Source organism: Scylla paramamosain, chromosome 9 (genome assembly GCF_035594125.1).
Source record: "Scylla paramamosain isolate STU-SP2022 chromosome 9, ASM3559412v1, whole genome shotgun sequence".
Lineage (NCBI taxonomy): Eukaryota > Metazoa > Arthropoda > Malacostraca > Decapoda > Portunidae > Scylla > Scylla paramamosain.
In genome coordinates this window covers 14,777,501-14,790,000 of record NC_087159.1, presented here as the reverse complement: position 1 = coordinate 14,790,000, position 12,500 = coordinate 14,777,501, and the positions used below count along the sequence as shown (strand labels likewise).

At 40.4% G+C, this 12,500-nt stretch overlaps 1 protein-coding gene across 4 annotated transcripts in view; it reads right to left on the bottom strand.

The window, feature by feature from the left end:
* The window catches only part of LOC135103657 (neuropeptide CCHamide-2 receptor-like), a 292,047-nt gene that overhangs the window by 102,485 nt on the left and 177,062 nt on the right, over nt 1–12,500 (bottom strand). For all 4 annotated transcript variants that reach the window (XM_064010210.1, XM_064010213.1, XM_064010212.1 and 1 more), the window contains one exon: nt 11,411–12,087. In XM_064010210.1, coding sequence (XP_063866280.1) covers nt 11,411–11,838 — 428 coding nt within the window. In that variant the 5' untranslated portion in view covers nt 11,839–12,087. The remainder of the gene's footprint in view (nt 1–11,410; nt 12,088–12,500) is intronic.

The window sequence follows — 12,500 nt, the reverse complement described above, 5'->3', positions numbered from 1 at the left end:
TAGCACGAGTTGAGCTTTTCCCTGATTATTCATCTATTTCCTATTACTTTTACTCTTTTTTTTATTTTTTTCATTCCTTTTCTTCTTCTGCTTCCTGTACTTTTCTTTATGGGAAGGTTGAGTTTCTCCTCCTCCGCATTTACTTCATGTTAATCATCATCATCATCATCATCATTAGTCATCACTGTCATCATCATTTACTACTTCTTGTTCTCATACTTAATTTTTCTTAATCAACGTTTGAACCATCCCCATCCCCAACGAAAGAAGGCTGGTTTAGTTAGTGAGTCGCATCCCAAAGCTCGGATCTCGAATACCCGATTACGGAAAGGTCGCAGTTTTATCACAGATGCAATTTAGTCCACCCATCCACCCAACCACACACACACACACACACACACACACACACACACACACACACACATAAGAGCCAGGAGTGATGTGGTAAGCGATTTTTCGGGCAGGCATTCTCGGGTCGCTTCACGTTGGACTCTCTCTCTCCTGCCTCGTTTTTTGAGTGGGCTAAACCTGGCTCAGCTGATTCGACAAGGCTGGAGTCAGAACAGGAAACTGTTAGCTTGCATGTTGTTCTATTTTCATCTGGCTACGGGAGTGTTCTTTTCCGCACCGAATCCACCGAATCACTTCCTCTGGCTTCCGCTGGTTGCTGGTGAAATTCGAGGTTTTGTTCGGAATGTTATTCGAACATTTCCTTGGGGCAGACGGAACGGCAGGAATTAATTCAGGTTAATCATATCACAGCGGCTCTTCTCTGGTTCTGCATATGATTACTCGTTCCCAGCCATGAGTATTTCCTTGGCATTGAAATGGCCTGCACACATCACGGCCAGGATGTGTTTGTTGCCAAAACAGTTAGGTTAAATGAGGCGAAACGTCAGACGCGATAAACTTGATCATGCTCTCTGTCGCGTTCCTCAGCTTTCTCCTACTTTTGTGTGTATATAGAGGGAGGGGAGGAGGGGAGGATGGTCCGGGGTTATGAGGGTGAGGAGAAAATACGCACTCCGGCCGGAGATTGTTGCTTTGGTGCTACAGAAAGCTCCTGCTAAAACGCCAAAATGTCAAACGATCACGCTCTTTCATCATGCCTTTCTCTTCTATCTCTGACACTACCGAATAGTTTTGATTTATCTCCTACTTATAAACAATTATCGTCTTTATCTCCTCAACGATTCTCATCTTTATCTTACTTCTCAATAATTATGATTTATATCCTACTTGTCAACAATTTTTATTCTTATCACACTTCTCAATAATGTTCCTCTTCAGCGTACTCATAAATAATTCTCTTAATTTTTTATCTTACTCCTCATTACTTCTCACACCCACTTAGGTCTAAGTCTTAAAAAAGTCTCTTACTATTACGTAGTCAAGAGACTGACACATGGCAGTTATCACTATGGGAAGATGAAAAAAGTTCTGCTTCTTCTTTACTAGGCTATTAGAATTCAAGGACTTCACCGCAGTCCTCCGCACTCGACTCCCATGCCTAAAAGGAAGAGTAATCACGCGTCTCATTCTTCATTAAAAATTCCAATTCGCGGAACCAGATGATGATCCACAAACAGCAAAGGAAAAAAATCATGTGTGCTGTCTCTTCACTCTGCGCTTCCCAAGGTCTTTGTTTACCTTTCATTTAGTTCGTCTCGTCGCAGCGTTCGTCCGGCGTCGCCACCACACGAGACTCTTATTTGCGGAAATAAAGGCGTTGCGAGCTTGTTTCTTGTATTGTCTTTCTGTTTCAGGGAGTTTTTTTAAGAGACAAAGAAGACACGAATTGGATTTATCTTTTCTTAACTATCCTTTATTAAGTTATTGTTAAGTTATTAATTTATTAAGTTAAATGAATCGTATTCAGTTGTCTTTCATGTCAATTTTCTGATGTGTATAGAAAGTCGGCTACAAATAGGAGAGAGACGGGGGTAGCGTGCTAATTTACCGTTTCCCCCAAACACAAAAACGGGAAAAAAATTTAATGGAAAGTTCTAAGCTAATAATTTTCATAGCCTTCATACGTACATTGGCGTAAATCAAACGAGAGAAAAGTCAAAGCAAGTCAAAGTGAAAGAGATTAGGTAATGTCTTCTGAGAATCTCGCATATCATTAAAACACCGCAAACGTTTGGTGTCTTCCTTTCAGTTCGAGCAAAGAATCTGCAGCACAAGCAATTTTTATTCAGTATTTTAGTGCTAATGATTAATGAGCTTCTGAGGGTTGTGTTATTCCCTGAATAAGTGAAGTCGCACAGAGAAGAAGGAGGAGGAGGAGGAAGAGATGAAGGAGGAAGAGGAAGAGCTACGTTTTTTAAGTTAACGAGTGAAATAGAAGTCTTTTATGCAGAAAATCACAAGGAGGAGGAAATAATAATAATAATAAAAAAAAAAATCCTGCTTTTGTAGCACAACCTCCATTTCCACTTATGCTTCTTTCCTTCTCCAGACGCTCATGCATATAGGAAGCCCAAGTGGAAATGGAGGTTGTGCTACAGAGCAGGAGTTTTTTTTTTTTTTTATTATTATTTCTTTCTCCTTGTGACTTTCTGCATAAAAGACTTGTATTTCACTCGTTAACTTAAAAACGTACCGCTTCCTCTTCTTCCTTCATCTCCTCCTCCTCCTCCTCCTCCTCCCCATCTATTTGAGAGAGTCTCGTGTTTTGTTATGTCAATGCACGCAGTTTGAGAAATAAATTTCAAGATTTAGAAGAGGTCGTGTACATGGGGGAACGCGATGTCATTGGAGTGACGGAATCCTGGATTGATACATCAAACAAAGATTTCTTAGCTGAATTTGCACTTCAAGGATACACTCCGTTCAGCTACGAAATACAGTGCAGAGAAAGAGGCGGGAAGCTCCTCTACGTTAAGTCTGGTCTCCACCCCATCAAAAAATTCACAGCAAAAAATAGATAACATAAAGGCCTCCTACATTCAACTCAACTTAAAATAGCATAAATTTGTATTTGGCAGTATTTACCGACCGCCAAGTCAGACTCAAAGCACAGATAACTAACTTTTTATGAGTAAATAGCAAAAATTTGTAACCAAAATGAGAAAATGATTACAGGAGACTTTAACTTAACAATCCACAGATGGGGCGATCCTGTAAATTCGCATTCGGGTTACGACTTGTATAGTAACCTACAAGAAAGTAGTCTACACCAACTCGTAGCGCATCCAACAATAGGTGAAAATATCTTAGACCTTGTATTAACGACAAATGAGAACATCGTTAGTAATTTAAAAGTCGGCCCGGTATGCAGCACCAGTGACCACCGGGTGATTACGTTCAGTATGGATGTCTTTAAATCTACAGTAAATGAAAGTAGATAAAAGGTACTCGACTATTCGAGGGCAAATTTTAATAAAGTAAAAAACATTCTGGCCAACTGTGACTGGAATGAAATCTTAGAAAGTACTAACATTAACGCTGCGTGGAAGATTCACTTCAAAATTTAACAAAGCTCTTGAAAAATGTTCCACTGAAAAATGGGCGAACAATCCTTAACAATAAACCTAAATGGTGGAACGCGATCATCAGAAACAGCCTCTCAGCCAAAAAAAAAAAAAAAAAAAAAAAAAAAAAAAAAAAAAAAAAAAAAAAAAGTGCCAATCATAAATAAAAACTCTTAAAAAAATAACGATGCTAAAGTAGAACATGACCGACTGCGGCGTCATTGTAAAAAAAAAGAAAAAAAAAACTTCAACATGAAAACTTTGAACTTCACATTGCTAATTCATGTACAACAAATCCAAAGGAATTCTTCAGCTACATTAGGAAGAAAAAAAGTATTAACCTCTACAATTGGCTCTCCTGTCTTGAAAATGGCAAACACACTGACAATGAAATTCAAATGGCTGAGAACTTAAACGACTACTTTGCATCCATATTCACTAAAGGAAAACTGAATATCTAGCACCCACTCAAACTCTAAATAATAACGCATTTTTGAGCACGTGTACTTTCCAGGAAAAAAAAAAAATTAGACGTTATTAATAAAATTAAAATAAACTACACACCAGGACCGGATAAAATTTCCCCGCGAATATTAAAGGAGGCCAAAAACGAGCTTGCCAAGCCTCTATCCATATTATTCAACAAATCATTAAACACTCGACAAATCCCGGACGAATAGAATCTAGCCTATCTTTAAAAAAGGTGATAAATCTCAACCTCATAATTACCGTCCCATAAGCCCCACATCTGTCGCTGGTAAGCTTATGGAATAAAAAAAACAAGGGATAAAATAGTAGAATTCCTGGAAAGTAACGATATCATAAACGACACTCAACATTGATTTATATATAAACGTACATGTTTAACGAATTTACTGGACTTCTTTCACGACGTGTATAGTATGTATGACAGTAACAAGGCAGTAGATAAAGTTTATTTCATAGATTTCCAAAAAAAAGCATTTGATAAAGTTCTCCATAAGCGCCTCCTACATAAAGTAAAAGCCCACGGCACATCGGGTGACCTCGCTGCGTGGATATAAGATTAGTTGACAGACCGTGAACAGCGAGTAGTAATTAACTGTAATTCTTCAAGTTGGATCAATGTAAGTAGTGGCGTTCCTCAAGGATCAGTCTTAGGACTAATCCTCTTCATAATATATATCAATGACATTGACGAGGGGATCATAAGTAAACTGTCAAAATTCGCAGATGAGACTAAAATTGCTAACAAGGCTGACTCACCTAATATATGCCACGTATTACATATTGAAAATAGTAATCCGCAAAATAATTATAAGTGTGGATGCCGAAAAAGATCTGGGACTTTTAGTGTCACCAGATCTTAAACCAAGCAAACATTGCACTGAAGTCGTTGAAATTGACAATAAATTAATAAACTTCATAGGAAGATCTCTCACCTCCAAATTTGAGAAAATCATTTTGGTCTTGTACAGTTCACTCATACGTCCGCATCTTGAATACAACGTGCAGTTTTGGTCATCCTACTACAGAAAGGATATTGAGAAATTAGAAAAAAAACAACAACAACATAGAGTAACAAAAATGATCCTATGGCTTCGCAATAAACCTAACCTAACGAGGAACGCCTTAAAGAACTAAATCTGTTCTCTTCATCCAAACGCAGGCTAAGAGGCGGATCTGATATTGCTTTACAAAATTTTTAACGGTTTCACAAATATGAGACTTGAAGTCTTCCTAACATTCAGCCAGTCTAATGTTACAAGAAACAATTGCTTTAAAATAATAGGTAAACGATTTCAAACAAATGAAGGCAAACATTTTTCTTCACTTGTGTCAAAAATATCTGGAACTGTCTTCCATTAAGCGTCGTTAACTCAGGTACTGTTGATTCCTTCAAAACCCATCTTGATAAGTATCTAGAAACTAATTCCCTGTTTTCTTTGTTCATGTCTCAATAACGAACACGTTCACTCCGTATTACCTGTCATCTGATGGGGGTATATTTCACTAAGGAAGGGAAACAATTGTTATGGAACAAAAATTAAAGATTAAAGAGACCTTAGTGATGGCTTGTTCCTCGGCGACTTGCTTTTGACCCCGTCACAGTAATGGTAAAAGGAATCGAATCCTTGCAGAGTACTCACTCATCACTATAGTTAAATGTATCTCATCAGACGACACAAATATTAGGATTGTATGTAGATTGCATGTAGTAGAAGTATACCTCATCTCTCTTTTCTCTCAAATTCCTTGTTGTTTTACTATATAACATGGTACCATTTCCTCTTCCCAGCCAGCTTCGGCTGGAGGAAAGGGGTGTGGGAGAAGCCTTCTGTGCTGTGCTGCGGAATATAGAATATTTACTCAGACAATCCACGTAAGGACCTCAGGGTTTGTTGCTGTTTGGATTTCCATCGTATTGTATTCCATTGTATTCTTCCTCCTCCTCCTCCTCTGTGGGATGCCACTTACTCAGGGAATAACACAACCCTCAACCACTCATCAATTATTGTCGCTAAAATACTGAATGAAAATTGTTTGTGCCTCAGATACTTTGCTTGAAATGAAAGGAAGACACCAAACGTTTACGGTGTTCTAATACTAAGCGAGATTCTCAGGTCAACTGAACCCTTCCTTTAATCAACTTTTTAAGGGAACAGTAATTAAGAGAACTATTCTATTCTTTAATTTTCAAATTTTATACATTCCTTGACTAGACTCTGTGAAAAGAGAGGAAAAAAAAAAAAAAGATAACAGGCATTACATCACTATACACAAATTTCAGTGTATTTATCACATATCTAATCTCACGTATTTATCGTATTTGCTCTCCGCATCCAGTAGACAGACGTCCTTGCTTATCTCTTATGCAACCAATTACTATGTTTACCCTCGCCAAGGCTATCCTATCCAATATCCGCCGAAAAAGTGAAAGGCGCTCGTTATCCCTCTAAGCGTAAGCAGTAAGGGAGCTTTAGCTCACAATCTTGCTTACACATTACATTATGATTAAATTACAGGTGAAGCGCTCCCACCTAAACCCATACCTGCTCTTATAATCTCAAGTACACGGACCTATATACACCCACACACCTTTACCTGAAGGACGTATTTAGCTAAAATCAATAAAATAAAAGATATATGAAAGGAGCGAAAGATGCTAAACTAATCTAATAAATTTAATAAAACAAGAATGAATTTTGAAATTAATACGTAAGAAATTGACATTAAACACATAAAATCAATATAGCAAAATCACTATAAAAATTAAATTAGATATACTTAGATATACTTAATACACCTAATAAAATAAACGACGATGCGAAAAATAGCTAAATTAACCTCTTAAGTTCATCAGAAATGCGTGAATTAAGAAATAAAGATGTAAGAAGCTGAAAATAAACACACATAACCAATAAAGAAAGATCAGTGTAGCAGTAAAACCTTAAAATCAAACAGGCAAATTCAATAATAAGTCCCTCTCAAATTAGACAACTAGCTGATTAAGATGCAATCACCACTGAGACGGAAACATGCCAATCCCCAACATTAGCTTTCCATGTCGCCGGAGATGAAATCTTGTCAGGGTCACTAATTAAAAAGACTTCATAACCTAATTGGCCTCAGTAAGTGAGTGACAAGAGAGAGAGAGAGAGAGAGAGAGAGAGAGAGAGAGAGAGAGAGAGAGAGAGAGAGAGAGAGAGAGAGAGAGAGAGAGAGAGAGAGAGAGAGAGAGAGAGAGAGAGAGAGAGAGAGAATCGTTAGGTAATTGGGACGCAAACAGATTGAGGAAAAAAAGTACAAAGTTTTGATGACATAGTTCTGGAAATGGGGAAGGAATCTCGCCTCGATAATATCCACAAGGGTGCACGCGCGCGCACGCACACGCACGCGCGCGCGCGCGCACACACACACACACACACACACACACACACACACACACACACACACACACACACACACACACACACACACACACACACACACACACGTCCTACCCACACATACACCTAACAGCATCAAATACAGACACACACACTCTTCCCTCCTCACACATACGCAGCAAAATAAAAGGAAAAAAGCAAAGCGGTATGGAGGAGAAAAATGCATAAAAATTATATATGACATGTCCTACTTCACCTATCAATAAATGTTTACTCCCAGCGGTTGTTTGTTATCGTGGTCTGCGCTTCTGTCATCAGAGAGATAGGTAAGACTAGCAGCGGCCTTTGTTGGACCGACGAACCTTCCAATCCTACGGGATATTAAGTAATTACAGGGACAAGTAGGAATGGTGGGAGAAAGAAGACGAAGAGCACAAATGTAAAGAATCCTAGAAGAGTAGACGACAGATGTAATCAAACTATATATATATAAAGATCACCTCATTCACCTTACTCTATTTGGTGGATAAAAGACAGGCATCAGACAGCGTATATGACCGCCACCATAACTAGATTTCAGAGACTTGTCAACTTTCGTTTATTCGTCTTTTTAACAACTTTTGGGTAGATTTCTTAATTAACTGCAGCGTTCATTAACCTCTATCACTGCGGATACACGAATCCACACTAACGCGTACCACCCAGTGTTGACTCAGGCGTGGATATGAAACCAGGAAGTCTATATGTGCTTTTGATCTGAGTATCTGTGCTGGGCGAAGCGCCAGCGGCGGGGATGACAGCGAAGGATAGAGAAAGTCGTCAACGAGATAATTACTTGATTTGTTTGTGTTGCCGTGTCTCGTGGCTGAGTGTGTTGTGTTGGTCTGGTGAGTAAGGTTAGCACGTGAGTGGAAGTGAGTGACCATAGTAAGACTGTGATATAGAGAGGAAGAAAGAAGTTATCAGGAATAAGGGAGCAGTAGATGCTTCATGAGCGGTGGGGAGAGGAAAGGAAAGGAGAGGGAGGCATTTAGCGTGAGGGAGAAATGGGTACTGAATGTGAGAAATGGAAAGAAGAAGAGAGAAGAGAGGAAGGTATTTTATGTAAGGAAGGAATGGAAACTGCGAGGGATGGGGAGAGGAGGAGAGGAGAGGGAGATATTTTGTGTAAGGAAGGAAAGGAAACTTGATGTGAGGGGTGGGAAGAGGAGGGATGAACACTGAAAGTGAGGGAAGAGGGGAAGATAGAAGGGAGTGGTATTCGGGGTGAAGGAAAAATGGGTACTAAGAGGAGTGAGGGGACGGGGATGGCCAGGACAGGAGTTGCCAGGGATGCGCGGCGCTTCTCGGAGCCATTAATCTAACGAGGCGGAGGGCGCGAACAATACGCCTGAAAGAGATGGGGGCGCAGGTGTAATCCCATCAACGCAGGGAGCACGTGTTGAATGTTGGCGATGAAAGAAGCATGGATAAAAGACACAGCATGATATAACCAATAGTAGACGTACCATACTAATGAAATAATGCTTTATAGAAGGAGAGACAAAAAACAAAACGAATAAAGGGGACACTAAAAATTCGTACCAGGAACTAAACAAGAAAGTTCACACACGCAATATATTCATCACAGACTTAAGGTCACATATTCAACTGGTTATATGTCGATGGTTATTTTGTCGCGTGTACATCTGTAACACGTATTCACATTTTTCTCTTTTGTAATAACATAAATTCGAGATCAAAGTCTGGTAAAGAAAACGTGCAGCAGTCAATTCTTACACAGAAATTCCGGAAATAAATTTGTTTTTAGCTGCAGTGCCGGCTAGGAGAACAGACAGCCTCGTGTGTAGTTTGGTGCAGTGTTAATCTTGCCAGAACGCAGGGAGGCAGTTTTGCTAACAGCTGACGGCTGGGGCGGAGTGAGAATGACTGGGAATTCTCGTGAAACCCGCAGGTCAGGTCGTCAATCTTGCCTGGCAGAGAGTTATTGCTTTGCCGGACGATGTCAACATTTGTCCTCAGCCAACCCGGCCCACAGAACACACCTGCCTCGGGGAACCAGCTACACACCTTCCTCCTGACAACATTCTTTCATGTAACATTTTCCTGTCCACGTGTGCTGAATGTTGTTTCATCATCCTTATGTTCCGTGCGTGTATGCACGTGAGTTTTCCTCCCATCCATCTTTTTTCTTCACACACACTCTTCCCCGACACATGTCCAGAGATATGTTATGGTTCGTGCGTCTTCCTTCTGACACTCTTTTTCCATACACTTTTCTCTACACATGTCATGCTTCGTGTGTCTTCCTCCAAACTATTTATTTATTTTTTTTCACACATACTCGTTCTCCACACATGTCTGAAGATGTTCTCATGCTTCATGTGTCCTCCCCAGAGTAATCCTATCTCACTCACACGTTTCCTTTACCTTCAAGGATGGCGTCTTTTTAACAATCTCTTCCTCAAGACACATTTTCACATTTCTTCCTCTCCACGTGTGGGAAAAGGCTGCTCATCACTCTTATATCTCGCCGCGTGTGTCTGTCCCTCCTCCTCGCACCAAGGACTCGGCACACACTTCCCTCCTAACAACTTTTTTTCCCTGCCAAGATTTTCCAGTCCACGCGTGCCAAGAGATAGTCATCACTCGTGCCTCCTCGTGTGTGTGTGAGTCAGTGGTGTCCTTTTTCTATGTCCAGGGTTTCCGGATATTTCGAGTCAGAGATTGGCGAAGTATTTTCATTTCGAACAAAATTACTAATATATATATATATATATATATATATATATATATATATATATATATATATATATATATATATATATATATATATATATATATATATATATATATATATATATATATATATATATCTGTGTGTGTGTGTGTGTGTGTGTGTGTGTGTGTGTGTGTGTGTGTGTGTGTGTGTGTGTGTGTGTGTGTGTGTGTGTGTGTGTGTGTGTGTGTGAAGTTGAATTTTGTTATGAGGTTTTGTGGTCAGTAAATCAACCAATGAGTCAATATATCAACCAATCAAAAAATCAATTATCAATCTTAATTAATCAGTCGATCAGCCATCAAATTAATGACCCAATCAGTCAATAGATCAGTGTATTTATCTATCTACCAATTCATACATCTACCTAACTGTCCTTCACCCGCGAAACGGAAACTATTTATCAATCCTACGCTTCCATGTATCTTCGTCCCTCCCTCCGGCACCAAGCGTGGCCTTGTTTAGCTAATGAAATTCAATGTTTCCTGTGATCTTGTTCCTGTTCTGCTATCTTTTTTTTTGTTTCTTCCTTTCATTTATTCTGTTTGTGAGTCCCCCTCATCTCCTAGATCCCAATTATTGTTTCTCCTTCATGCCCTTTATCTCTCGCTTCTTCCGGGCTGCACATGGCTTCACCTCCTCTTATATACGAGTATTAGAGAAAGAATTTGAAGGTTCCGCCGAGGACAAAGACACAAACAAATGCTGCCCATAAGCTCTGTGCGAGCCAGGAAAAGAACGTTCACATTTTCCCCTTTTTACTGGTGTACGAGTACTGAATAAGCTGACACGCACTTTTCAGTTTAGAATGCAGAAAAGTTCCGTGTTTTTCATCACGTTGTGGAAAGTAAATTGTCTGAAAATTCTGAAAGCATAACTTAATGTAGAAAAACTGTAGGAAACTAACCTGACAGAAAACTGTAGAAACCTAACCTATTACTAAAAAAAAAGAAGAAAGGACAATTACGTTAAAAAGAAGGGAAGGTGAGAAAATTAGTTGGCACATTCTCTTCCACGCCAATATTTACAAACTCGCATCCATGCTAAAACTGCCCCCTGACTGCCATGGCTTCTCTAGCTTAATGAAATGATCCAAACTAAGGCAAGAGTATAAATTCGAAAGCAAAGGGGCCAGCAAAGGGAATGATCGATTAACTCAAACCTCTTTGTATTTATAATGAAATTTTGCTGAGTGAAATCATCCTTATTCAAATGAGGCAGGACGTGCCATTGTCATTAGCAGACAGAGGGTTAATTAATTAATGATATACAGGCGAGTGGCTTACCTGGTGACGTTCCTGGTGCCTTTGTCTTTGGCCATGGAGAAGACAATGACGCTGTTCCCAGACACTCCGAGCAGGAAGGTGAGGGCGTGAGTCACCACGATAGGCACGAAGCTCGGGTTGGCCTTGTGGGGTTTCCTCATCTCCATTGGGTTTTCGAGGGGCATGCAGTTCCTCTCAAAGGTGGTGATGTTGTCTAAGTAGTCTTTGCAGTTGAGCTCCTCCGCCACCCGCGTCAGTGTCATCCACCCGCTGCTCCTGTCGACGGCGGACATGTTTCGCTCGAGCACTGGCTGGGAGGCGTTGCCGAGTATTTCGATGACGCCCGGGGTGGTGAGGTCCATGGGGCCAAAGAATGTCGTGTTGTCTTCGAGTGCCGGCCCCATGTAGCTGGCGTGCACCATCTCCGTGAAGGGGACTGACGGTGACATGATGACGCGGTGCCTCGTTTGCGCAGGCGATAAACTTGTAAAGAGGAGCGCTATCTCGTACTGAGACTTTTTCAGTGTTTCACTTCTTGTCACTCGCTTCGTCGCGTAAGTTACCGAGGCAGCGAGGGGTACGTGCCGGCAGACTCAGGGTGAGGGTGTCCTTGGCTGGATGACTTATTTGTCACCGCCATCGTTTTTGCGCCACATTTTTGGCGGGGAGGAGGAGGAGGACACAAAACCAGACCTTTCCTGAAATAGAAAAAAAAAAAAAAAGACGAGAGATAGATTCATAAGGGAGCACAAACTTCGATTCTTAATATAAAATTACAAGAAAAAATATTGGAAGATGGAAAACATGAGATCAAAATAGTTAGTCAAGCAGTAATGTTCTTACGTGGAGGATCTCCACCACCCAGAGTGAAACTCAAGCAGCCAATCATCAATAACAAACACGGATAGCGTCAACACCTACGCCAGTCAGGTGAGGAGCGTGGGCATGGCAAGAGAGGTAAGAAGATTGAGGCAACATTTTAAAATTGTCGTTTTGATTTTTTACTTTCCTCTTCGCTTCGTGCCTTGTGCACCTAATGTGTGCGTGCGCGTGTGCATGTCTCTCTCTCTCTGTGTGTGTGTGTGTGTGTGTGTGTGTGTGTGTGTGTGTG